The 27,218-nt window shown below is 47.9% G+C and overlaps 1 protein-coding gene across 6 annotated transcripts in view; it reads right to left on the bottom strand.

The window, feature by feature from the left end:
* Positions 1–27,218, bottom strand: part of LOC146870713 (apoptotic chromatin condensation inducer in the nucleus-like) — an 851,523-nt gene that overhangs the window by 342,351 nt on the left and 481,954 nt on the right. For all 6 annotated transcript variants that reach the window (XM_085646186.1, XM_085646194.1, XM_085646198.1 and 3 more), the window contains one exon: positions 4,983–5,090. In XM_085646186.1, coding sequence (XP_085502312.1) covers positions 4,983–5,090 — 108 coding nt within the window. The remainder of the gene's footprint in view (positions 1–4,982; positions 5,091–27,218) is intronic.

Here is a 27,218-nt window from a genome sequence, read left to right as displayed (position 1 = left end):
GTGGGAACCTGGCGGCAAAGATTTAGCATTTTGCGTTTTCATTTGTGGCGAATAGGTCTATCTCTGGATGACCCCACTGTTGGAAGTACGGTTGGAGTACTGACGGGTGTAGCTCCCACTCGTGCATCTGGTGGCTGTGTCTGCTGAGCAGATCCGCCATCTGGTTGTCCTTGCCGGGGAGGTGTTCCGCCATGAGGAATATGTTCCTCTGAATGGCCCACTTCCACATGCTCTGAGCCAGGACAACTGTGGAGAGTGTTTTCCTCCCTGCTTCTGTATGTAGTACATGGCAGTCATGTTGTCCGTCCGGATCAACACGACTTTGTTGCACAAGTGTACTTTGAATGCCTTCATGGCTAGGAAGATTGCCATCAGTTCCAGAACGTTGATGTGCATCTTCTTTTGTTGCGTCGTCCATAGTCCCTGCACTGTGTAAGTGAGTACATGAGCTCCCCCAACCCTGGAGAGAGGCGTCCGCTGTCAGTATTATTTGTGGAACAGCCTCTTGGAACTGTCGGCCCTTGCAAAGGTTTTGTGGATTCCACCAATGCAGAGAGTTGTATGCCCGACCGCTCACCAACACTAGGTCTTTTAATTGTCTGTGAGCCTGATTCCATTGACGTGCTAAGCACTCCTGAAGCGGGCGCATATGTAGACTCGCGTGCGGGACTATGAAAATGCAGGAGGCCATCATGCCTATCAACTGCATGAACACTCGCGCAGGAAGGGAGTGTTGAGGTTTGAACTTGGAGATCAGCAGTTGCATGCTGTTGATCCTCACTAAATTTGGCTGAGCTGTGGCTGCCAGAGTGTTTATGGTCGCGCCCAGGTACTGTCGTACGTGTGCGGGTTGGAGATGTGATTTTGGATAATTTAGTGAGAATCCCAGAATGTGAAGAAGGTGAATGGTGAGGGACATGTGGCTGGCACATTGCTGGGCTGACTTTGCCTGAACAAGCCAGTCGTCCAGGTAAGGGAAGACGTGAATGTGTTGTCTCCGTAGATGTGCAGCCACTGTTGCTAGGCACTTGTTAAAGACCATGGGTGCTGTTACTCCGAAGGGGAGAACTTTGAACTGATAGTGATGCCCCTGAATAGTGAACCTGAGATATTTCCTGTGTGATGGGTGTATGGGTATGTGGAATTACGCATCTTTCAAGTCCAGTGTGGCTACGAAGTCTCCCTGACTGAGGAGAGGTAGAACTTGCTGTAGGGTGAGCATATGGAAATGCTCTGAGACAATGTAGTGGTTGAGGGGTCTCAGGTCTAGTATAGGTCTGAGCGAACCGTCCTTTTTTGGGATTAAGAAGTACAGAGAGTACACCCCTGTCGGTTGACTGGCACGACCTCTATTGCACCTTTTTGCAGCATACTTAGCACTTCCTGCTGCAATAATGCCAAGTGCTCTACGGACATAGGACGGTGCTTTGGCGGTATGTTGGGTGGAGTGGACGTTAATTCGAGACAGTAACCGTGCTGGATAATGTCCCTGACCCACCTGTCTGTGGTGATGGTTTTCCAGACTGACAGGAACTGTTGGAGTCTCCCCCCCGACAGGTGTTATGTGGTCGGGGGGCAGGGAGAGGGCGTCACTGTTTGTTTTTGGGGGAGGACCTGGTGTTGCCGTACCCACGTCCTCTGCCTTTGGTGCTGGATCCACGATATCCACCTCTGGTGGTTTTATCATAGTTACTTTGTTTGCCCTCTTTATTGTACTGCTGCTGTGACCCCTGACCTCTAGCTGCTCCTCTATTCCCGGGGCGACGAAAGGAGCCACTACGAAACTGCTGCGTCTGCAGAGCCCCCATTGATTTTGCAGTGTCAATGTCTTTCTTAATTTTTTCGAGGGTAGTGTCAACTTCAGGGCCAAATAAATAGTCTGGGTTGACCGGTTGATTTAAGATATTGTTCTGAATCTCAGGCTTGAAGCCTGAGATTCTCAACCATGCGTGCCTCCTCAACATGACGCTTGTGTTGATTGCCCTCGCCGCAGTGTCGGCTGCATCCAGTGCGCATTTGATGGATGCATTGGTAAGGAGTTGTCCCTCTCTGATAAGGAGCTCCGCTGCCTCTTTATATTCATCTGGTAAATGTTGTAGCAGTGATTCTAGTGTGTCGTAGTGGGACCTATCATAACGGGCCAGGAGTGCCTGTGTGTTGGCAATGCGCCAGATGTTTGCTGCTTGCGCTGCAATCCGTTTGCCTGATGTCTCCAGCACTTTGCACTCCTTGTCTGGGGGAGGAGCATCACCCGTTGTTTGTGAGTGGGCTCTTTTGCGAGCATTAGCAACAACCATGGAGTCTAAAGGTAACTGACCCCTAATGTACATAGGGTCTCCGGGTGCAGGCTTGTATTTCTTTTCGATTCTGGGGTTCAGCACCCGTGCCCTGGTTGTTTCTTTAAAAAATGTATTTTGCAGGTTTTAGAACTCCTTTTAACATTGGCAGAGTTTTGACAGTTTTTTCAGAGGAGGCGAAAGTGTCCACCAAGAAGTCTTCTTCTACAGTGTCAGAATGGAGTTCTACTCCATGATTGGCAGCAGCCCGTTCTATGAGGGCATTAAAGGCAGCAGTGTCCTCTGTGGGAGATGTCTTTATGGTATAAAGCTCCGTGTCACGAGTATCTGGTGCGGTACCCTGGTCGGTGGGGTCATCCCATGCCTGATCTGGGTCTTGCAGGTGATCATCAGGATCGATATCCCCAGGGTAGGTGGAATCATCCCCTACATAGTCCTCTCCTGCGTCTGCCTCTGAATGCGTAGGAGAAAAGGACGGTGGATCCTGATGGAAGGGTTGAAAGTGTTCATGAAGCACTGTCTCTGATCCTGCCGGCAATTTGTGTTTGAGATGAATTTTGTAGTCCAATCCCCTCTCTGGCGTGATTTTCCGCTTGCGGAGCATCAACCTACCAGTGTCGGCGTCGATAAATTGTGCCTGTGAAGGCTCTATATCCGTTTGTCCAGTGGATGGGGACTGTGTCTGGCGGACACGTGTCCGAATCTCGAACAGTTTCGGCGCCGTGGGTGGCGACAACCCAAACGTGATGTTCGCCGGCGCCGAGTGGGATTTTGCGGCCTTGTGCGTGTCGGGACCCGACGTAGAGTGGAGGGTTGCCCGTTCTCTGATGCGTTGCAACGATGCTGAGACCTGTTGCACGGTGAACGCAGATGGCGCCTTGGAACCGATCGGCACCTTGGAGGTAGGCGTCGAAGCGGCATCCGACTTCTTTGCAGTCATTGGGTCGTCGATCCGAAGGGAGGTATCGACGCTCGTCGGAGTCGATGACTTGGCAGGCGCCGCCGTCTTCGACGTAGACGCAGACGGGTTGGCCACCTTGACTTTGGTGGTTTGGGCCGTAATCTTCAGTGCCAGAGGCCAAGGCGCCTTGAAGACCGAGGGCCTTCTTCTTCAGCTCGGCACCCGTATCCGCTGCGGTGAGCTCGGCACCGAAATCTCTTTTGGCGCGTTCGGAGCCGATGACCTTTGCCGGCGTCGAAGGAGTGGAGGGCTTCGAGGCCTTCGAGCCGATCGCAACCATTTTCACTTTCGGTTTCGATGGAACTGGTGCGATGGATGGTTTCGGTTTCGCTGAAGGGAATCCAGTCGTCTGCGATAATAATGGCTCTTGCGAAATGTTCGAGGCCGGGCCTGGAGGTGGGGCCGAAGAACCGTGAGATTGATCTTGGGTAAGGCCCGTAGGCGATCCCTCGACCTGAGCCTTATAACTTATTTTTTCAGCCTCCGTATCGACGGGTTGGCCTAGCTCTTCGCTGGAGCTATCTTCCCCGGCCCCAAGGGCCTCGTCGTAGTCTCCTACGTCTTCGACGACGTCTTCTCCCTGAAAGATCACCTCATCGTCGTCTTCCGATCGTGAGTCGTGTTCGGAAGCGGGGCTGGGGTCTACGTCTTCTACGCTCTCGGCGTCTTCGGTGCTAAAGATGTTGGCCGGGGCAGGCGCCGATTGCTGCGCCTCCAATCTCGCTGCCCGTCGATTCCGGAGAGTCTTCGAGCGGAACCGGGCACAGGCCATACATTTCGACTCATCGTGATCCGGTGAGAGACATTTGTTGCATACCGGGTGGACGTCGATGTGTGGGTATTTCGCGTGGCATAAAGGACATCTCTTGAAGGGAGTCCTCGATTCCATCGTCGATTGAAGTTCGATGTTCGGACCAAGCGGATCCGAAAAGCTTGAAGAAGGTGCTAAAGCACTAAGAAACTGGTCGATACCGAACGGGAACAGTACCGACGATAACTAAAGGCCTTTTGGCCTTAAACTAAATTTTCCTAACTTGAGCTAAGATAAGCACATCTGAACCCAATGGCGGGAAAAAAACAATCTAAGGATGGAGAGGATGCCCATGCGCACTGTAGTCCAGGGAAGGAGCCACCTATCTCGTGATACTTCGAAGACTCTTCCAGGACAATAATGTGCAATCATCCGGACCCAACACTAGGCGGCGATCTATGCACAGATATGAATTCAGCAGCCCACATGCATCGAACAAGTGTATTACATGGTGAGGTTGCATAACCACACCCTTTCCTCACAATTCCCATTCGGACAAAAAGGAATGATTCCACCATGTGAATATGAAAGATCCCCCTTTCCTCACAATTCCCATTCTGACAAAAAGGAATGATTCCACCATGTGAATATGAAAGATCACAGGTCTGAGAACTGAAGTAAACTTCACCACACGGGAGGAGGGGGGACGGCTTGTGTGTATGGACTGAATGGAAATGGAGAATATATTCACCTCTCACTTTGACCAAGGGAGAGCTAGATGCCAAACAATGTTTTGATGGAAAATACAACATACAACAAACTTTCCCTCCAACACAGCAAAAGGAAGGTCTGTCCAGAGCTCAGATGCATTGGTGATGGCAGAAAAGCGATGGGCACAAAGATCAACTAATTTAAAATAAAGACAACCATGCACAAGTGTAATTGCAAAGTGCAGTAGACAACCCATGCTTACCGTTACATAACAATGTGATTTGATTTTGTCAATCCAGAATCCTTCCTCAAAAAATGCACCTGTCCTGCCAAGAAGCTCCTTCAGTTGGCCGAGAGTAAAAGGTCGCACCTGTACAAAGAAAGACCCCAACAATAAATTATCAACCACTTCTTATCTGGAGAACACAGACACTAACCGACCCTCAAAATAATGCAGGATTGCTGGCCTACCAACATAAGATTGTTTATTAACCAACAATGTTAGTACTCAATATATAGTCAACAACTATGTACTTAGCCACTAAAAACTCAAGTTGGGAATATATGGAGACTAACATTCATCAACAAGAAACATTTACTTACTTGTAAGTAGTTCTCATTCAAAGTTAGTTTCTTACCTGTTGGTGTAGTTTTGCAGCTTGAAGACTTTCTGGATTCACTATGCTGTGCATTATTCCGCGGTCTAGTGGTTGGGTCCGGAATCTTAGTATTTCTCTTTTTTTTCGTGGCCCAGGTGGGTGTCGACCTCCCACCATTTGGTGTCCTCCCGTGACGTCAGCGCGCTTCCTCCGGAAGCTCCCACCTTTGGGCGCCATCTTCGGATTCTTTTTTTCTTGTCTAGTGCTATTCTTGTTTTTCCTCTTCTTTTTTCAAGGTCTTTTTCCATTTTTAATCCCTTGGCTCCTGTCTCTCCTTACTGGCGGAGGTGGGTAGGTTCGCTAGTGAATCCAGAAAGTCTTCAAGCTGCAAAACTACACCGACAGGTAAGGAACTATTCGTTTTGCAGCGTGAATCTTTCTGGATTCACTATGCTATGCATAGACTTTGAAGCGGTTTGCTATGTTTGTGGCGGCTGGGTGGAAGATAAGCGTTGGTTGTTGAAGCACTTTTTGTCCTACTTGTGCTTCCTTGGTCATCTGTATATCCACGCAGTAGTGCTTAGTGAACGTGTGCACTGAAGCCCATGTTGCCACCAGGCAAATGTCTTGGATGGGTGTGTTTGCCAGGAAAGCTATAGTTGCTCCCTTTTTTCTGGTAGAGTGAGTTTGTGCTGCTCCTTGTAGTTCTTGGCCTGCCTCCTTGTGGCAGAATTGGATTGTCTGTGCGATCCATCGTGCGATGGTGTTTTTAGTTACCGGTCTTCCCAAGAAACTGCTTGCGAAAGACACAAAGAATTGTTTTGTCTTCCTACAATCTTTAGTCCTTTCAAGTAATGCATCACTGCTCTCCTAGCATCCAGAGTGTGCAGTGCCCTCTGCGCTTGTGGATGGTTTCTGGAAGAAACTTGGTATCTGTATTGTCTGGCTTATGTGGAACTTTGACACCACCTTTAGCATGAAATGTGGGCCTGTTCTCATTACCACCCTGTCATTGTGAATTTGAATGTAGGGTTCTTGTAGTGTTAGCGCTTGCAACTCGCTCACCCTGAGTAACGAGGTGATTGCCACCAGAAAGGCTGTCTTTATGGTGAGCATATGTAGAGAGGCCTTGTGAGTGGGTTCGAAAGGAGCCTTCAAAAGTTGCGTTAGAACTATATTGAGGTTCCATGCCGGCGGTGGCATCCACTTTGGGGGTGCGATTCGTTTGGCCCCCTCCAGAAACCTTTTAAACACCTGGGATGTAAAGAAACTTTTCCCCGCTTCTCCTCTTGTATAGGCTACTATTGCTACTAGGTGTACCCTTAGCGAGGTGTAGCTTAGGTTACTCTTTAGCAAGTGTGTTAAGTATCGAAAAGATCACTTACCTGTAAGAATAGTTTTGCAGCCTAGACTCTTCTAGATTGACAACTGTGCATATTCCGCCATCTAGTGGTTGGAGTCGGAAAGTGCTTTTTTTTTGTTTTTTTTGTATTGGGAGGTTGCGAAACCTGATTCCTCTGGTGAGGCTACAACCCCCATCCTGTGTGTGCAGGCTCTCAGATTATTTTTTCCCCTTCTGCATTGCAATTATATCTGCTTGTTGAATAAGTATACTATTGCTCGTTTATAGGGCTAAGAGTGCAGGGACACATGTTGATTTGAAAAGGTGAATTTTTTATATATATTGATATATAAACTGATATGTACATACCTATATATGTATATATACATATTTATTTATCTTTTTTTTTTCCATTTCTGTCTATGTAGGTAGCTAGGAGTGCCTTCTTCCCAGAGGGGCATCCATTGATATAATAGCAGATAGCAGCCCCGTTGCTGGGGTGTTTAGTTGATTTTGTATTTTTTTTCTTTTTCTCATATTACATATGTAATATGGCAAAGGAAATGTATAGCTTTAGCTATTTGATAGCCCTTGGAAGCACATATGTACTATGCTTATGGAGGGACTATGTTATGAGTTCTCCTTTTATTTACTTTGTTATCTATTTAGTTATTTCTTTATTTATTTTCTTTTCCCCCCCTTCACTGGGGAGGAGGGAGGGTCGTATGTAAATCTAGAAGAGTCTAGGCTGCAAAACTATTCTTACAGGTAAGTAATCTTTTCGTTTTGCAGTATAGACGTCTTCTAGATTCACAACTTTGCATCGATTGTGTAGCGGTATTTTTTAATTGTGGAGGAGGGAGTGAAGTGTAGTTGATCCCCCTATAATAAGAAACGCAAATGGTGCAGAGTACCACTTGTTGTTTTGTGAGAGAACATGAGTTCTTATGGGAAAGTAGGTATCCATATGGCCTTCTTTTGAGGAAAGTACCCATATATGTACTCCCTTGTTGTGAGAAGTTGGCCTGGCATATGCTGGTCACTAGTTATAGTGGCCACCTTGCACCAGTCCAATTCGACTCTTATGGTAGATAGGTTTAAGACAACCTTTAAAGGAAAGCTATCCTAGTGGTAGCTGTGGTGAGCAGCCTTCAGGCTAAGTCTCAGAGGAATGTAAAGCAGCTTGTTTTACCTTATAATAATCTATTGAATTACCATATGAAAGGACACCACACAGGTATATATATCAAATATATATGCATTTATTTCTAGACACACTCTACTAATCTCTTTATGAGATTAGACGCCAGGAACACATTCAAATATCAACGTTTCACAATAAGTTAAGCACAAATATGGCTTGGGGCATACCAGACCATATACTAAAAAAAGAGGTTTAGGAAAGTCGACTTGCAAGGGGACAAGGCCTAGAGCCTGTAGAATCGGTGGGGCTTCACGAATCCACCCAAGGCAGGTAAGTAAAAGACCCACGGGAGACACGTGCAGTGTGAGAACACAGCCGCGGGTTCCCTATTTATTACAATGGAGCAAGTCGCGATTGGATTTTTAAAGTTTTAGGGTACTTCGAGGAAGTCTACAAGCAAGCCACTTACAAGGTAAGTAATTTGAGGGCCAACACACACTAGGGCACCGGAGTGCACAAGTTACCTCACCCAGGGAAGCCGGGTGCATAGGTGTCAGGTCGCGTCGCTGTTTTCTATGCAAGCCAAAGAAGATTTGCTGCTTGCGAAGACTGGAGAAGTGTCCGGTGGAATCCAAGGCTGGATTCAAGATGAAGAAGACCTGAAAGCAGAAGGGACAGTGTTCACAGTCACTTGCCAGTGACCCGGGGCCAGGAAGATGGATGCCCACGGATGTCAGATGATTTCAGGTGCTTGAGGGTGTTTTAACTCTTCGGCCACGAGGTCCAGGACGGATCGACGATGACCAGCAGCTGGATTCGGAGTGTCCGACGACGTCTGCAGCTGACTGAGGTGTCTGCAACCGGATTGGAGCCAAAAAGCCTTGGCAACAGCAAGTCTCGTGAAAAGTGAATAAACTCAATGGTACAGACCAGCAAGGTCTGAGGGACTCACCCAGCGAGGGTGAGTGAGGGCAGGCCTGGAGCAACCAGGGGAGCCCTTTGGTTCGATAACAATCTTCAGGGGACCCACAAGCCAACGGGCAAGGGATCGTTAAGACTCCTGAGGAAATGCTTTACAGGAGCCCACGGTCATTCGGGACGGGGTAGGCCTCTGATTTTCGGTGCACAACCTGCTGGAGGCTTGGGCCACAAATGGTCTAAAGCACCTGTTCGTAGAACGTCGTGAAGGGGTTGCACTCTACAATAGTGCACGGTACCCAGGTATTTTGGTTCCTCGTCACTCGTGGGGTCCACTTGCCTCAGCTCTGCTGGGGACTCACAATGGCCGTTGAGAAGTAAGGAAATTCACTTCCGGGGCTGCAGGGACTTCGGCCTCCGGCGGGAGTGGGAACGTTTGTGACCGTTGATTCAAAGTTTTGGTGCCTGCCAAGCAGGGGAGTCACTCCTTGACTCCAAGGGAGATTCTTCCGTCTTCCAAAGGTAGTGGAACGTCGAAGGGCCAGGATTCTTCTTGTAAAGCATCGTCCTGGGATAACTAACTTGCAATGGCAAGTTGTACCTATCTTATAGTAAAAGTAAGGGAGGGACTAGCTCTATGACCACTCCTCTAGGAGGTTCAGGGGGTGGGTGGTTACACCCACTTCCCTTTGTCCAGTTTCGCGCCAGAGCAGGGGCTGGTAGCCCCTGAACCGGTTTGAGCTGGCATATGCACAGAGGAGCCTACTGCTCCCCCAGTGCAGGACTTCAAAGCACTCTAGGAGTGCACCCACCCAACTCCAATACATTAAATCCTGTCTGGAAGGTGGTGACACCTCCCTGTGACAGGATGCCTATTGTTGGGCCTCCTCCACTGCAAGTTGCAGTCAGCAGCAGGAGGGTAGCCCAGTGTCTGTGCTGGTGGCATCCATTTTGTGATGCTAGGGCTCTTTCAGATTTCTATCGTGTTTCCACAGTGTGTACATGACGTCCCCTCTGGAAGGGTGGGATCATACTCCCACACTAGTTACTGGTGTGGGGGTATGATTCCAAGTTGTTTGACACCAGACATGTTATGATGTAGTCATTCCAAAGTTAGCATTTACCGGGAGGTTATAATGCACTTAAGAGTATATGGTTTAACCGCATCCACAAACAGCCACAGGGAATAGACCCTGCCAGCTGCAGAGGGGCCCTGCTCAGGCAGAGGCACCCCCTCACATTGTAAACCAAGCACCCTGCCCTCAGGATTGATAGGGCCTGCTGTAGGGGTGACTGATAGGTTTATATGTGTGTGTATGGTGAGATATAGGAACCTATACCTCTGTGAGGAGTGCCAACACTACCTCACCCAGGCTGCAGTAGCAGGCCTGAGGTGTCAGATTTAGTCTGCTTCCCAGGGGTGGCATAATACATGCTTCAGTCCCTGGTAGGCCTGTAAAGTACCTATGCCCTTGGTACCATATACTAGGGGCTCATAAGGCACCACAGTAACCAATCTCTAGTGCATCTAATATGCACTCCAAGTCAATTAGAGAGAACAAAGACTGGGGCCCTGATTAGCAGGGACCCAGCCAGGCTATAGCCAGAAACCAGTGTTAACATCAGAAAAAAAGTGGGGGCAACATAAGTGCAAATCCTACTCTCCTACACTTGTGTATATATCTGCATTAGTTTCAGATATTTTAGATGTGACCAGGAACAAAAACCCTTGGATGTTTTATTGAAAAAGTTACATTTTATAGGCCCATTCATCCTTGCGAATGCTAACACCTGATTTGCTTGTTTTATTCTGGGAGTGCTATTTTTAATATGGTCTTTACCAACCACTAGCTCTTGTTTGAATGTTTATTTATGTTTGATGCAATGGGCCGGTTTTTAATGCCTTATGCAGATATGGCTTCAGGGTTTTTTGGGGTGCCTGGCTGCTTCACAGGAGTAAGTAGTCTTTGTTTGATGTTCGCCTTGGTAGCAACAGACAACTGCCGGGTATGCTGTTGACTTGTGTAAATTTGTTATTACCATTCCATGGTTATGGTATTGTCAAACATGGACGTTATTACTATCTTATGCGTCCTGTTTATGTCCTCAGGAGACAATGGAGGGTAGAGGAAACAATGTCCTTACCTATTATATGCCTTTTTTTTTTTAAGGTTCTGTAGACTGTTTTTGGTACCTTTTAGTTTGTACCTATAAACGTACCTCAGGCTATACCAGCTATATATCTAATATATGGAATATGCTACTTACCAGTATTCATCTGTTCTTGGCATGTAGAGCCACAGAGCCACACACTTAGGATAGTAGATCGCCATCTGGTGTTGGGCTCGTATGCTTGCAGGTTGTTGGTGTCTCCGGAAGAAGTCTTTGGTCACGAGATAGGTGACTCCTCCCTTGGACTACAGTGCGCATGGGCATCAACTCCATCCTTAGATTGTTTTTCGCCATGATCGGAAATGATGGAGTTTGTAGAAAAGAGAGATGTCCATGTGTGGTGTCTAAGTAAGACAATGCTGGGACAGATACAGGTCCCGGGGAGGTGGGTGGGCGTGTTTGACTCCATCCTTAGATTGTTTTTTTCCACCATTGGGTTTGGATGCAACTTTTCCGCTCCGGTTGGAAATCTCAATTCCAAGCTTTTCGAAGCGAAAAACTTTCACAAAACCATCGAAGCACCTTCACTCGTATATATGTATTTTGATGTAGGAGCACACGTGTGTTTATTTTCTCCTTATGAAAAATACTAACACATGTGGTATATCCAAATGTTGACCTGTACAGGAGATGTCGTCCTGGACGTAGTTTTGCCCCTGGATTCAATTAAGGTTACGGCCCCTTAAGTGTATTGTGCACAGTGGGCCTTTTGGCTAACTACTTACGAATGGTCTCCACATTTTATTAGGCTAATGCGTGTGCTTTGTGCAAACCTTGTGTAGATTTTATTATGTAGTCAGGAAGCCTGAAGGACTGCGCCCTGTTTTGTGTTCATTTTGCCTTTATGGATGTTAATGGTAGTTGTAACGGAAACAAAACCTGGGAAGGTGTGTGCTGCGTTTGCCTTCATACATTGTGATGAGTAGGAGGCCCCATCCGGTGTGGCAGATGTGAGGCATGTGTTCCTACATTATCCCCGTTAACCCGCTTTGCTATATGGTGGCATATGCAACGTGTGAGGTATTGATTTGTTTGTCTTTTGTGTTACTGTGTGTAGGTGCTGCATGTGGTGGCAGGGTGTTACCCCCCTCACCGTATTTGGCTAATTTTATGGTCGCGGTCAACCCCAGTTGCCGGCCTTAGTTTTAGAAGTCGCGGTTAACTCCCCTTGAAGAGTTGCCGGCTCCCTTATGGTGTCAAGATCAGTCTCCGTGGTAGGAGCAGACTTCCACCATTTGGGCTCGCCATGCCCATATTGTGTGTGAGGAGTGTGGTTGTGGTAAACCCACCAATATCGTGGTGATCAGCCCATTTAGTGAAGCTGACTCACCTTTGTCATTGAAGCAACATAATGTTGTGCTGGAAGTACATATTGCATTGGTGAAAGGAATGCTGTGTACTGTGCGTAGATATGTATATGTATTTTGGGGTTTGTAGTCTTGCTGAGTAAGACTTAATTGCCCCCTAGAAGTAACAGTGCGTTTAGAGTATGCCTAGTGTCATATCTGCAGCGTCGTCTGTTTCAGAATTTATGTATGTTGTATATTTTACACAGGTCGCAGTGAACCTCAGCTGCCGGCTTTCTGTGATTGGAAGTGGCGGCTAACTCCCGTTGAAGAGCTGTCAGCTCCATTATGGTGTGAAGATCAGTCTCCGTGGTAGAAGATGATTTCCACCGTTTGGGCTCGCCCCACCTATAATGTGTGTGAGATGAAGGTGGTTGTGGTACGCCCCAGCATCTCGTGGCGATCAGTCCCCTTAGGGAAGCTGATTCGCCTTTGATATTATAGCCAACTTAATGTTGTGTTGCAAGTACATGTTGCGGTGGTGTAAGTAATGCTGTGTAGCGTTTGAAACTTTGTACTTGTCTTCTGGGGTTTGTAGTCCTGTTGTGTGAGACTTAATTCCCCATTAGAATTATGCCGGTTGTGTTTAGAAATTGTGTATAGTATTTATGTGACATATGCCAGTTTTTAAAAAAAACGGGTTGCCATGGAGGGAGTTGGTATGTGTTTTTAATGTCTTGTGTGACGGGGTTTTAAAAGACATTGTATGTGCCCCCTATAGAAAACAGTGTATATATATGGAATATGCTACTTACCACTATGCATCTGTTCTTGGCATGTAGAGCTGCAGATCTATACACTGTGCATAGATCGCCATCTGGTGTTGGGCCCGGATGTTTGCAGTTTGTTTTTCCTCTTGGAAAGTCTTTGGAAGTCACGAGGTTGGTGACTCCTCCTTTGGTTCGTATTGCGCATGGGCTTCGGCTCCATCTTCAGATTGTTTTTCGACAGCAGGGAAAGATGGAGCGTAGTAATAACAGTAAAGAAACCCATGTTTGTTGTATCTAAATAAGATAGACTGGAACGGATACAGGTAGCCGGGTGGGCGTGTATAGATCCGCAGCTCTACATGCCAAGAACAGATGCATACTGGTAAGTAGCATATTCCGTTCGAGGCATATGATCTGCAGATTATACACTGCATAGACTATATAGCAGTACCCAACCCTAGCGGCGACCACCGGCATCCGTTGCAGTTGTTTGGAACAGTGTTTTTAGTACAGCCTGGCCCACACTAGCTTGTTGCTTGGTTTGCACATCTACACAGTAATGTTTTGTGAACGTGTGCGGTGTTGACCATGTCGCTGCTTTGCAGATGTCATCTAGTGGTAAGTTTCCTAGAAAAGCCATGGAAGCCCCTATCTTCCTTGTAGAGTGGGCTTTAGGGGGAAAAGATAGCGTTCGTTTTGCTTTGTGGTAGCAAATCTGTATGCATTTTACAATCCACCTAGCTATCCCTGATTTAGAAATAGGGTTGCCTTTAGGTGGTGGAGAGAAAGACAAATAGCTGTTTGGTTTTTCTGAAAGGTTGTGTTATTTGGATGTGGTAAAGTAAGGCCCTTTTAACATCCAGTGTGTGTAAAGCCCTTTCCGCAACGGTTTGAGGTGGTGAGAAAAAGACTGGTAATTCTACCGACTGGTTTAGATGGAAGGGAGAAATGACTTTGGGTAGAAATTTTGGGTTGGTGCGGAGTACAACCTTGTTCTGATGCATTTGAAGAAAAGGTTCCTGTATGGTGAGTGCTTGTATTTCACTAACCCTTCTAAGGGAAGTGATGGCCACTAGGAATGCTGTGTTCCATGTGAGAAATTGCAGATCACATTTATGTAATGGTTCGAAAGGGGGTCCCATTAGCCTTGTGAGAACTATATTCAAGTTCCAGACAGGTGAGGGTGATACTCTGGGTGGAATTACTCTTTTGAGGCCTTCCATAAAAGCTTTGATGGCAGGCACCCTGAAAAGTGATAGGTGCTGCCTGTTCTGTAAGTAGGCAGCAATTGCTGCGAGGTGTAACCGAATGGATGTATATGCTAGGTTACAACTTTGTAGATGGAGCAAGTAACATGATGTGCTGTATGGACGCATTTAGAGGATTTTTAGTGTTGTTGTGGCAGTAAACAACAAATCTTTTCCACTTTGCACCATAGCAGGCCCTAGTAGTAGGGCGTCTAGCTTCCCTGATAATATTCATGCAATCAGGGGGGAAGGTTAAGGTATCCGAATTCTAGGACCTCAGGAGCCAGATCTCAAGGTTGAGCTGAGCTGGGTCCAGGTGCCCGATCTCTCCATGGTTCTTGGTTAGGAGGCATGGTGAGAGGTGTAGCTTTTGGTGTGGTACTACCGAGAGTTCCAGCAGTGTGGTGTACCACGGTTGTCTGGCCCATGTTGGAGCTACTAGGATCAGTGTTAGGGAATGCTGTTGTAGCTTTCGTACCACTAATGGAATTAGTGGGATATGTGGAAAAGCGTATGCAAATTTGTTTGACCAGTTCATCCATATCGCATTGCCTTTGGACAATGGGTGTGGATATCTGGCGGCGAAGCTTGGGCATTTTTTGTTTTCGTGGGTGGCGAATAGGTCTATGTGTGGATGCCCCCACTTCTGAAAGAACGGGTGAAGAACCTGTGGGTGAAGTTCCCATTTGTGCATTTGTTGAGTTTGTCTGCTGAGCAGATCTGCCACGGTGTTTTGGACTCCTGGGACATGTTGGGCCAGGAGAAAGATTTTCTGTGGAATTGCCCATCTCCATATGCTCTGTGCTAATTCAGAGAGCTGTGGAGAGTATGTGCCCCCCTGTTTTTGAATGTAGTACATGGCAGTCATGTTGTCTGTGCGAATGAGGACTGCCTTGCCTGAAATCTGCGTCTGGAAGGATTTTAGGGCTAGGAAGATTGCCAGTAACTCCAAATGATTGATGTGGAGTAACTTCTGTTGCGACGTCCATGTGCCCTGTACTGTGAGATGTAACAGATGAGCTCCCCAGCCGGAGAGCGATGCGTCTGTTGTCCGGATTATTTGTGGAACCGGGTCCAGGAACGGTCGACCTCTGGAAAGGTTTGTGGTGTTCCACCACTGCAGAGAGCGATGGGTGCGACCGTCTACCAACACCAGATCTGTCAGTTGCCCCTGGGCCTGGTTCCACTGGCGCGCCAAGCACTCTTGGAGTGGACGCATTTGGAGTCTTGCATGGAGCACTATAAAGATGCAAGAGGCCATCATGCCTATCAGTTGCATAAATACTCTTACTGGGAGAGAGTGTTGAAATATGAATTTCTGACGCAGAGCCTGTATGTTTGCAATCCTGGCAGGATTGGGATAGGCTATGGCTTTTGAGGTGTCTATGGTAGCACCGAGGTATTGTTTTGTGTGTGATTGTACCAGGTGGGGCTTTTGATGGTTCACTGTGAAACCTAGCTGGTGACGCAGTTGGATTGTAGCGGCGGTGTGCTGCACACATTGTTCGTAGGACGTGGCTTTTATTAGCCAATCGTCCAAGTATGGGAAGACGTGAATGTGCTGTCTTCTGAGGTGTGCAGCCACTACTGCTAGGCACTTGGTGAATACCCTTGGTGCTGTTGTTACCCCGAACGGGAGCACCTTGAACTGGTAGTGTTGCCCGTCCACCACAAATCTGAGGTACTTTCTGTGAGCCTGGTGTACTGGGATGTGAAAGTATGCGTCTTTCAAGTCCAGTGTGGTGAGAAAGTCGTTCTGGGAGAGGACTGGAAGAACCTGTTGAAGGGTTACCATGTGAAAATGGTCTGAATGTATGTAAGTATTTAGAGGCCTGAGATCTAAGATAAGTCGTAGTGTCTTGTCTCTTTGGAATCAGAAAGTACAGGGAGTAGACCCCTAAATTTTGTTGATTTATGGGGACCTGTTCTATGGCTTGTTTTTGCAGGAGGGAGATTACCTCCTGTTTTAGAAGCGCAGTATGTTCTTGAGACATAGGGCGTTGCCTGGGTGGAATGTTTGGGGGGGTAGATGTTAATTCTAGGCAATACCCTGAATGAATAATTTGGGTGACCCATCTGTCTGAGGTGATTGTCTCCCAGACGTGAAGGAAATGTATTCTGCCCCCGACCGGAGTGGAATGGTCTGGAGGGAGCGGGGGAAAGTCATTGGGTAGGCAGTGTGGCAGAGCGGGCGGTATTTGTCTTGCCTCTGCCCTTATTATTATTGCCTCTGTAGCCGCCTCTTTGATAACCCTTTCTGAAGGTAGATTGAGGAGGGGATTTGTATGACGTGGATGCACTATCAGAGGAGTAGCCCCTGCCCCGAAAGGAAGAGCAGCGAAAAGAGCGCCTAGGAGTGTGCGACTGTAGGGCTCCCATGGATTTCGCCGTGTCTATCTTTTTTCATCTTTGAGGGCTTCATCAACTTTTGGGCCAAATAGATGATCTTGGTCGAATGGGTGGTGCAATATAGAGGCTTGTACCTCAGGTTTAAAACCTGAAACTCTGAGCCAGGCATGGCGACGGAGAAGGACACTGGTGTTTATGGCCCTGGAGGCTGTATCTGCTGCATCTAGGGCACAGCGTATAGAGGTATTAGTTATTGTTTTTCCCTCTTGGATCAATTCATTAGCCCTATTCCTGTATTTTTCAGGGAGATGGTGCATGATGGTCTCTAACTCATCATAATGCGCCCTGTTGTGTCTGGCCAATAGCACTTGCGTGTTGGCGATACGCCATATATTGGCAGCTTGTGACAGTGCGCTTCCCTGACGCCTCTAGGAGCTTGGACTCTTGGTCAGGTGGTGGTGCTTCGCCTGAGAATTTGAGCGCTTCCTAGCTGTAGATACCACTAGAGAATCCAATGGTGCAGGGCCTTTAATGTATGATGGGTCTGTGGGGGCGGCTTTGTATTCTCTCTATACGGGGGTTTAGGACCCTGGCCCTGACTGGGTCTTTAAAAACCTCCGGTGCACGTTTGATTACTCCCTTTAACATAGGTAGAATGGCAGTGGACCTATGTGCATTATCGAAGGTGTCCCATGGGTCTGGAGATCCAGTAGGGGTGGGGTCTTGTGGCACATCTGCTGGATCATAATAAGGGTCTCCTAAATCATCTGGGACAGGAGACAAGGTTGGGGAACGATGAGGCAGGGGTGGAGAAGGTTGAGGTGGGGAGGGTGGAGGAGGTGGGGAAGGCACTCTGAAAGGGGAGGTAGTAGTGTCTTTCCTCTTTGTCCAAGTGTCTCTTTTTTGAAGACAATGTCAAATGTCCAGTTTTTGGATCCTTGGTGAGTGTCTTTTGCAGAGGATCCGGTGTGAAAATTTCTTAAGACACTGGTTGTTCGGTCGGCGCCGAAGTTTTCGGGGCCGACGGCTTTTTAGGTTTGTCTAAGCCGTGCTTCTTTGGGACCTCCGATTTTTTGGTCGGTGCCGAAGAAGGCTTCGCCACGGGAGTGTCGGTGCCGAGGGCCTTGTGATGTTTGGTCGGCACCGGAAGGGCAGGTTTCGACACCGAAGGCTTTGGTGCTGGGTTCGGTGTGGTGGTGGAGGCCGATTTTTTCTTCGGTGCCGAAGGGTGTTTTTCGGTACCGCTGGTAGGCTGGCTCGAACCCGAGCTGCCGGAAGGCTTAATAGGCTTCTTTACCGGGCCCGAAGGTGGGGTGTGAGAAGCAGTATCCTTGGTCTTGCCTAGGCTTGAAGGCGAAGGTGTGACCGAAGCCTTTTTGGGTATCGGCGTGGGAGGGGGTATTGTACTCACGACACTCTGCGCCGGGGTGATGTCCTCCACATCTGAGGAGTCTGCCTCGGAAGCACTGACGAGGTAGTCGTCCTCTTCTTCAATGTTCTGCTGTCCCGGAGCTTCGACGTCGTCCCCGAAGATGTCGACTGGAGCGGAGGTCGAGGAGTGCGCCATGTTGCGTCTAGCCCGTCGATCTCGAATAGTCTTTTTAGAGCGAAAAGACTTGCAGGCGGGATAGTCTCGGGCCTCGAGTTCAGGGGAGAGGCTGAGGTTGGACACCTCATGAAGATCGGTGTGGGGAAACTTGGACCCACATCGAGGGCACTTCTTGAAGGGAGTTCTTTCCATTAGCCGAGACCGGAGCCGGAATAGGCCCGAAGGCCGCCGTCGACGACCGTAATCGAAGAAGTGCCGAAGAGAAGGTGATTAAGATGATTTATTATCTGAAGGATCACGATGAGCGAGGATTTTTGCGATCGTTGAACTGGAAAAGTTCGGAACCGGAGTGCGAAGTATTACATCCGAGCCCGATGGCGGAAAAAAACAATCTGAGGATGGAGCCGAAGCCCATGCGCAATACGAACCAAAGGAGGAGTCACCAACCTCGTGACTTCCAAAGACTTTCCAAGAGGAAAAACAAAATGCAAACATCCGGGCCCAACACAAGATGGCGATCTATGCACAGTGTATAACATGCAGCTCATATGCCTCGAACATATATATTTTTTTCTTTTCTTTTACACAGGCGCCATGCTGTGTGTGTTACTGGTAAAGGGAGCGTATATGTATATATTAAAACATACATGAACCGTTTGGATATCTAAACATGTAATACTGTGTTCTGCGTAATACATATATGCATACACCCACACCTACCTATACAGCAATATACACACAATTGTATCTGTTTTGATCCAGCGCACCTGGTCATGTTGGTATAGGAAGAATTTACCTCCTTTCAGCCTCCTATTGGCAACTTAAGAGTTTCTGGAGGCCTAGTAGGTAATGTTACCCTACTGCGTGTATTTACATCTTCTAGTAAGGGGTCCCTCCCTTGCATCGCCTGTTGAAAAACTATGCAGCAGGCCGAGGATTTGGCGTAGTAACTGATAAAGCCTGATCTGTGATCCTGCCTGTTGCAACGTTATGCATGGAGTGTATAAACCTTGTGAAGTTACCTCAGTAACCAGTAAAAGTTGAAAGTACCAGCAATGGAGGGGTCATACATTATTTAACTGAGTTATAGAGCATCAGCTGTTAATAGATATCTTGCGATCTAATGTAGAAACTGTGCATAAATATTGTACTTCTATGTTGCACATGTTGTGCCGCAAAGATAGTTTTTAGCATAATTTGTGTACAATTTAAAAAACGTTGCAGTTTATCTTTGTTATTGCTTATAAGGCATATGGATAGTATATTATGTAGCATAACCTTGTGGAAAACGCTAACCAGCAACTTACGTGCTTAGGGAAGATAACCTTTTTTTTTCCCTCTCTAGATCTTGCTGATGAAAGATCTGTTCTTTTAAAGCTGCTGCGGCCGTAAAACCTGCCTTCCCGGTTTGCTTAAAGGGCAGCTAAGGAATGCGTATGTCGGAGATAAGCCCCTGATTCATGGGGTCGTCTTACAGTCTACTGTGCTGGTGTTTGAAGAGGTTGCGGGGGAGGGGGGTTTATGACATTCGCTTTGAAAACCCTTGAAATGTGAGCTGCATTTGGTGCCACGTTAGAAGTGTTGCCCCCAGCTATTAAATGCCTGGGAAGGAAAAGGCTTTGTCTCCCGCCATAACTCTTTTTAAAATGGCGTAACAATTGCATTTTGTGCTGCAATACTAAATGTTCTGGGAAGTGGAACCTCCCGTAGGTTTGCATATTGTGTAAAAGATCCTTAGAATCTCCCTTTTATGCCCAAAAGCGTACCTTTGGTAACGTTTTTAAAACGTAGCGCGATCCCTGTTTAAGCTATGTTAGCTACCAAAAGGAATAAGGAATACTTGAATATTTCTTCTTCTGGTAGTTCCGTGGTGTATGGAAGGGGCACCTTACGTCCATTACTAACATAATAGTATAAGACTAAGAAAAGCGGTTTAAAAGATTTTAACGCCGTATTTAAAGTGTCTAAACAGCGCATTGACACTTGCTGTAAGCGCACCCTGGTAGACATGCTTTTATATTCCAGATTGGCAGGACTAACCATCGACTGTGCCGTGCCATTTTAAACGTTACAGTAGCAAATGGAGCCCTTCCCTGTGCTCTTGGTCCTACATTAAATATTGAACAACACGTGGATCATTCCACCCGTGCTCTTGCTTCCACATGAAATAAATGAAAGAGCAAGCTCTTCTTACCTTGTTTGAGGATGAAGCATCAGCTCACTGCAGAATACTCCCCCACCCTCGAATACCTGGAGGTTGTTCTGCCAGAGAACAATGTGCTTGCTCTGGTGCATAAGGAGGAAAAGGGCGAGCAGTGGTAACACTGCTTTGCTGAAAAAACGTATCCCCTTCTGCAACCTTCCTTGATACCACCTCTCTCCTCGGAGTTCTGGTGGGCTTTCTCTTCTGTCTGCGTCTGCTGCTGTGTTTTCTCCCACATCTTCAGCGCACCTCCGATCTCCATGGCGGAATCTGAGAGCCTGCACACACAGGATGGGGGTTGTAGCCTCACCAGAGGGATCAGGTTTCGCAACCTCCCCCTCCCAATACAAAAAAAAATAAAAAATACAAAGCACTTTCAGACTCCAACCACTAGATGGCGGAATATGCACAGTTGTGAATCTAGCTGCAAAACTTAGCACTGTTGATTCCCTGGTGATTCTCTTCTGGAGCTTTTCCCCGATGCACCATTGGGTGAACCATTTCCATTTTGCTACATAACATTTCCATGTGGTGGGTCTCCTTGCCTCCCGCAGCACCGCCAGCGTGCTCTCTGGGAGCTTTAGGTGCGTGAACTCCAAGTCTTCAGGAGCCAAGCTGTTAGGCTGAGGCTCTCTGGTTCTGGGTGGAGCACTCTTCCGCTTTGCATAAAGAGCAGGTCTCTTCTTTTTGGGAACTTGTGTGGTGGTCCCTGCGCCATTTCCACTATTTGTGAGAACCAGGACTGCCTGGCCCACTGTGGTGCTACCAGAATCAACGTCATGTTGCTGGCTCTGCACTTGCGGAGCACCTTGTGTATCAGCGGTATCGGGGGAAAAAGCATAGGCAAATGTCTTCGACCAGCTTATCCATAGGGAATTTCCTTGGGATTGCTGACCTGGCTAACTGGATGCGAAGTATTGGCATTTTGCGTTCTGGTGTGTTGCAAACAGGTCTATTTGTGGGGTCCCCCACTTCTTGAATAGCTTTTGGGTTTCCTATGTATTGCGCTCCCACTCGTGGGATGCTGATGTCTGTCTGCTGAGTCTGTCTGCTTCCACATTGTCCTTCCCTGGTAGATGTATCGCCAGGAGGTCCATTTGTAGTGGGATGGTCCACCTCCATATCTCCTGCGCTAGCTTTGATAGCGCCACTGATTTGTGTTCCTCCCTGCTTGTTGATGTAGAACATCGTTGTGGTGTTGTCTGTTTGTATTAACACCCTTTGGCTGTATAGCTGTTTCTGGAAGGCTTTTAGGGCAAGGAGCATGGTTTTTAGTTCTAGGTTGTTGATGTTTGATCGCATCTGCTTCTGTCCACAAGCCCCCCACTTTGAGCATGTTCATGTGCGCACCCCACCCCATTTGGGATGCGTCACTGTTGGAGTTGGTGGTGTAAATAGCTTCCCCCTTGTTATGTTCTCTTTGTTCCACCATGCTATCTCTTGCACTGTGTGCGCTACAACCACTAGATCTTCCCAACTCCCTGTTGCCTGTGACCATTGTTGTTGGAGCCATTCCTGGAATGGTCTCATGTGGAGTCGAATATTGGGGACTAGGTGTATGCAGGATGCCATCATCCCCATGATCTTGCTCGCTGTCCTCACTGTCAGAGCTCGCCCCTTCTGGTATTGACGTTGTCTCCTTTAGCAGGGCGAAGGTTCTCTTCTCGCTGGGGAACACCCTGCCCTGAATTGTGTTGATCTGTGCACCCAGAAAGAACTTCACCTGTTCTGGTTCTATGGAGGTCCCCAATGTATCGAAAAACCTGGTTCTGTCAGCGTGGGCGTGATCCGCTGAGCATGTAGTTTGCATTGGTTGTAGAAGTTCGCCTTCACCAACCAGTCGTCGAGGTAGGGATGTACATGTATTCTCTGCCTCCGTAGGTGCGCTGCTACCACTGCTAGGCATTTTGTGATGACCCTTGGTGCCGATTTCAGCCCAAAGGCTAGGGCCGTAAACTGGTAGTGCACTTTGTTGATGGCAAATCTCAGTAGGAGGTTTGTGCTTTTGGTTCATGGGAATGTGTAGGTAGGCATCCTTGAGGTCTACAGTGGACAAAGTCCCCGTTTCTTATTTGTGGTATAACTTCCTGTAGGGACGTCATTTTGAATTTTTGCGTTTTTATATATTTGTTTAGTAACCGTAGGTCTAGTATGGGTCTATTACCGTTTCGTCCACTTTTGGTACAAGGAAGTAGTTGGAGTACACTCCCCTTTTTCTTTCCTTGTACGGCACTGTTTCTATTGCCTTCTTGTGGAGGAGTTCATTTTGTTTCCTGCAGGAGGAGCGAGCGCTCTCTTGTTGAGCGAGTTTTGTTAGTTTTCCTCCAGTATGGTGGCTATTTTTCTAGTTCTATACAGAAGCCGTACTGTATGATGTTGAGTATCCGTTTGTCCGTTATCTTCTTCCACTCCTGGAAGAAGTGTTTTAGTCTGCCTCCTACCGGTGTTACATGTTCGATGATTTTTCCTTTGTGCTTTTTGAGTCTTTTGTTGTGCCGCCCCTCTGGAGATGTCTGGGTGGGCACATTTGGTACAGCGGAGTCACTTGGAGACGGTCTGCTGTCCCCCTCCTCCCAATGTTGGTACGCGTGCCTGTTTATTAGGGCATTGGAGTTCGCAATGCGCCAGAAAATCGCCGCATTCCTCTACTTTCCTCCCCACGAGGTCTATTCTCTTACTCTCCTTGTCTGGAGGTGGCCCCGAGTTCGTGGGAATGTTGGCCCTCTTCCTGGCTGTTGATGTTATAATTGATTCAGCTGGTACGGAACCCTGGATATATGCTGGGTCCTTCAAGGAATGCTTGTATTTTTTCTCTGTTTCAGGGGTGACTGATCTGCAGGCTGCTGGCTCCTTGAAAGCTTCCCTGCCCTGGTCCAGCACACTTGGGAGCATGGGTAGGAATTGGCTCCTAGTTTGAGTGGGGAGCAGAGTCTCCAAGAGTAAACGGGCTTTTGGTTTCTCTTCCTCCAATTTAACCCCATAAGTTGCTGCTTTGTTCTTGATGACCATATTGTAGATGCCAATGTCGTCTGGCGGAGAAGGCCTCGACGGCTATGACTACGCCTTCCTCCAGGCTTTCGCCGTCGAGGTCCTGCCATTCCAGGTCCTGCGCCTCCGAGGATGTCAAGCCCAAGTATGTACGTTGATCGTTCTCGCCTTCTCCTTCGCAATAATACAGGCCCTCTTCGTTCTGTTGCTCTGTTGGTTGAAGAGTTTTCGGCGGCGCCGAACTCTTCGACTTCTGCCTCGACTACCATCGAGGGCTTCGTACGGATGGTGTATCTGCTCATCCGTTCGTCCGAGTCCTTTTTCCTCTGAAGGATACTTTCCATTTTGGCCTCAAGCCTGCTCTTCTTCCTCTCCAGTTTGTCTGCTTGTTCGGCGTCGAGAGTTTCAGCGCTTCTCTTCGAGGTCGATGTTGACGTCGAAGTCACCTTCAGCTTTTTTTCCTTCGGCGTCAAGCGCGGCTTTTCGGGACCGTGCTTCGACGACCTAGGCTTTTCTAGAGCTTTCGCCGGCTGGGTGTCTTTTTAGAAGGATCCGCTGGGCTGTTTGTCCGTGGACACAGCTGTGGCCGTCAAGTGCTTCGACGCCAGTGCTCCTTTCGAGGACTTTGGCTCAGTTTTTCGAGAGTCTGTGGGACTTTAAGGGTCGACGTCACTCTTACCTCCTTTGACGACTTATCGGTCTCTGTGACCGTGTAGTCCTCAGGTCCTTCGGCTATGTTGTCCTCTTCTCCGCTGAAGACGCCCAAGTCCCGAGCAACGGGGGCTGTCCTTGCCCCTGCATGGTGTAGTTTGCTATCCTCTGTCTTCTTCACTCGGAGGGTCTTGGGGGTGAATGCCGAACAGGCATTGCAATCCTTGCTTTCGTGGTCGATTGGCATGCAGAGGTTGCACACTGGGTGCTGGTCCTTCTGCGGGTACTTGTGGTGGCAATTAGGGCAAAATTTGAATGGGGTTTTGTCCATTCCTGCGCTCAGGGGGCCCCCTGTGTGCGCATTCTCCGTTGGACGTCGAAGTTCTTAATCTTTCACACCCTCTTCAGCGTCCCGGCTCTATGCTCCTGGTCTCGATTTGAATAACTCCAACTTATGGGGTTTTTTTTCTTGATTTTTGTGAGAAAGTGGCTCTGTATGGAATATGCTACTTACCAGTATGCATCTGTTCTTGGCATGTAGAGCTGCAGAGTTGTACACTTAGCATAGATCGCCATCTGGTGTTGGGCCCGGATGTTTGCAGTTTGTTTTTGTTCTTTGGACAGTCTTTGGAAGTCACGAGTTCGGTGACTCCTCCTTCGGTCCGTACTGCGCATGGGCTTCGGCTCCATCCTCAGATTGTTTTTCGCCAACAGGGAAATGATGGAGCGTAGTAATAACAGTGAGAAACCCATGTGTGTTGTATCTAAATAAGATGGACTGGAACGGATACAGGTAGCCGGGGAGGCGGGTGGGCGTGTACAACTCTGCAGCTCTACATGCCAAGAACAGATGCATACTGGTAAGTAGCATATCCCGTTCGAGGCATATGAGCTGCAGATTGTACACTTAGCATAGATTATATAGCAGTACCCAACCTTAGCGGCGACCACCGGTATCCGTTGCAGTGGTTTGAAAAAGTGTCTTTAGTACAGCCTGGCCCACACTAGCTTGCTGCTTGGAATGCACATCTACACAGTAATGTTTTGTGAAGGTGTGCGGTGTTGACCATGTGGCTGCCTTGCAGATGTCATCTAAGGGTATGTTCCCTAGAAAAGCCATAGAAGCCCCTAACTTTCTAGTAGAGTGGGCTTTAGGTGGAACAGATAATGTTCTTTTTGCCTTTTGATAGCAAATTTGTATGAACTTTACAATCCACCTAGCTATCCCTGATTTAGAGATGGGGTTGCCTTTATGTGGTGGAGAGAAGGAGACGAACAATTGTTTAGTCTTTCTGAAAGGTTGCGTTCTTTGTATGTAGTACAGCAAAGCCCTTTTAACATCAAGTGTGTGTAAGGCCCTTTCTGCAACAGATTGAGGTTGCGAGAAAAAGACAGGTAATTCCACCGATTGATTGAGATGGAAGGGGGAAACTTCGGATTTGTACGAAGTATGACCTTGCTGTGATGTATTTGTAGGAAGGGTTCCTGTATAGTGAACGCTTGTATTTCACCAACCCTTCTAAGGGAAGTGATAGCTACGAGGAAAGCTGTTTTCCAGGTGAGGAACTGTAGCTCACATTTATGCATTGGTTCGAAGGGTGGACCCATTAGCCGTGTAAGAACGAAAAGTTTCTTACCTGTCGGTGTAGTTTTGCAGCTTGAAGATCTTTCTGGATTCACTATGCTGTGCATTATTCCGCGATCTTGTGGTTGGGTCCGGATTCGTAGTCTTTTCTTTGTTTTTTTTTTTTTTTTTTGTAGCCCAGGTGGGCGTCGACGTCCACCATTTGGTGCACCTCCCGTGACGTCGTCGTGCTTCCTGCGGAAGTCCCACCTTTGGGGCGCCATCTTCGGGTTCTTTTTTCCCTGTTTTTTTTTTTTTTTTTTTAACCCTAGGCGATTGATTAATCCTTTTGTCCATATTTCTGTACGTATCCACTTTTTTGATCCTATCCATTTCACCCCCTCTTCCTCCAGCCTCATCTTCCTGGCGGAGGTGGGTGGGTTCGCTAGTGAATCCAGAAAGATCTTCAAGCTGCAAAACTACACCGACAGGTAAGAAACTTTTCGTTTTGCAGCGTGAATCTTTCTGGATTCACTATGCTGTGCATAGATTTTGTAGCGGTTTTCCTATTTTTGTGGTGGCTGGGTGGAAGATGATCGCTGGTCGTTGAAAATGTGTTGTAGCACCTTCTGTCCGACCTGTGCTTCCTTATTCATTTGAATGTCCACGCAGTAGTGCTTTGTGAACGTGTGCACAGATGCCCAAGTTGCTGCGAGACAAATGTCTTGGATGGGCGTGTTTGCCAGGAAGGCAACTGTGGCCCCCTTCTTCCTTGTGGAGTGAGCTTGTGGCCCCTCCGTTAGCTCCTGTCCAGCCTGTTTGTGACAGAATTGGATAGTGAGGGCAATCCACCTAGCGATGGTGCCCTTGGTCACTGGTCTACCCATGAAGCTAGTAGCAAAGGACACAAACAGCTGCTTCGACTTCCTGAGTTCTTTGGTTCTTTCAATGTAGTGCATCACCGCTCTTCTGGCATCGAGGGTGTGCAGGGCCTTTTCTGCATTTGTAGTCGGGTTTTGGAAGAAACTCGGTATCTGTATACTCTGATTCATGTGAAACGCCGACACTACCTTGGGCATGAAGTGTGGGTCCGTCCTCAGGACTACCCTGTCCTTGTGAATTTGAATGTAGGGCTCCTGTAGCGTTAGTGCTTGAAGCTCGCTCACTCTGCGTAGTGAGGTTATGGCCACTAGAAAGGCAGTCTTCATCGTCAACATTTGTAGATTGGCCTTGTGAATGGGTTCAAACGGCGCCTTCATGAGCTCCGTCAGAACCACGTTTAAATTCCATGCCGGCGGCGGCAACCTTTTCGGGGGTGCCATTCTTTTGGCTCCCTCCATGAATCTCTTCACCACCTGCGAGCTGAAGAAACTTCCACCCTTCTCACCTCTGGTGTAGGCAACGATCGCTGCTAGGTGCACCCTTAGGGAGCTCGAGCAGAGGTTACTCTTTAGAAGGTGTGTGAGGTACCTCAGCACCGTTGAGTCTCTTGTCATTCTGTTGTGCAGGCCCTTCTTCCTGCACCACACCGTGAATCTCTTCCACTTTGCGCTGTAGCACTTTCTTGTAGTAGGTTTCCTTGCCTCCCGTAGCACTCGCATAGTGCTCTGAGGTAACCTTAGGTGTGCGAACTCTAGGTCTTCAGGAGCCATGCTGCTAGGTTGAGGGTCTCTGGCTCTGGGTGCAGGACCTCCCCGTTTTGCATTGAGAGCAGGT

Source organism: Triturus cristatus, chromosome 1_1 (genome assembly GCF_964204655.1).
Source record: "Triturus cristatus chromosome 1_1, aTriCri1.1, whole genome shotgun sequence".
Classification (NCBI taxonomy): Eukaryota; Metazoa; Chordata; class Amphibia; order Caudata; family Salamandridae; genus Triturus; species Triturus cristatus.
The sequence above is the reverse complement of the archived record's forward strand: the minus strand, read 5'-3'. Positions and strand labels throughout refer to the sequence as shown.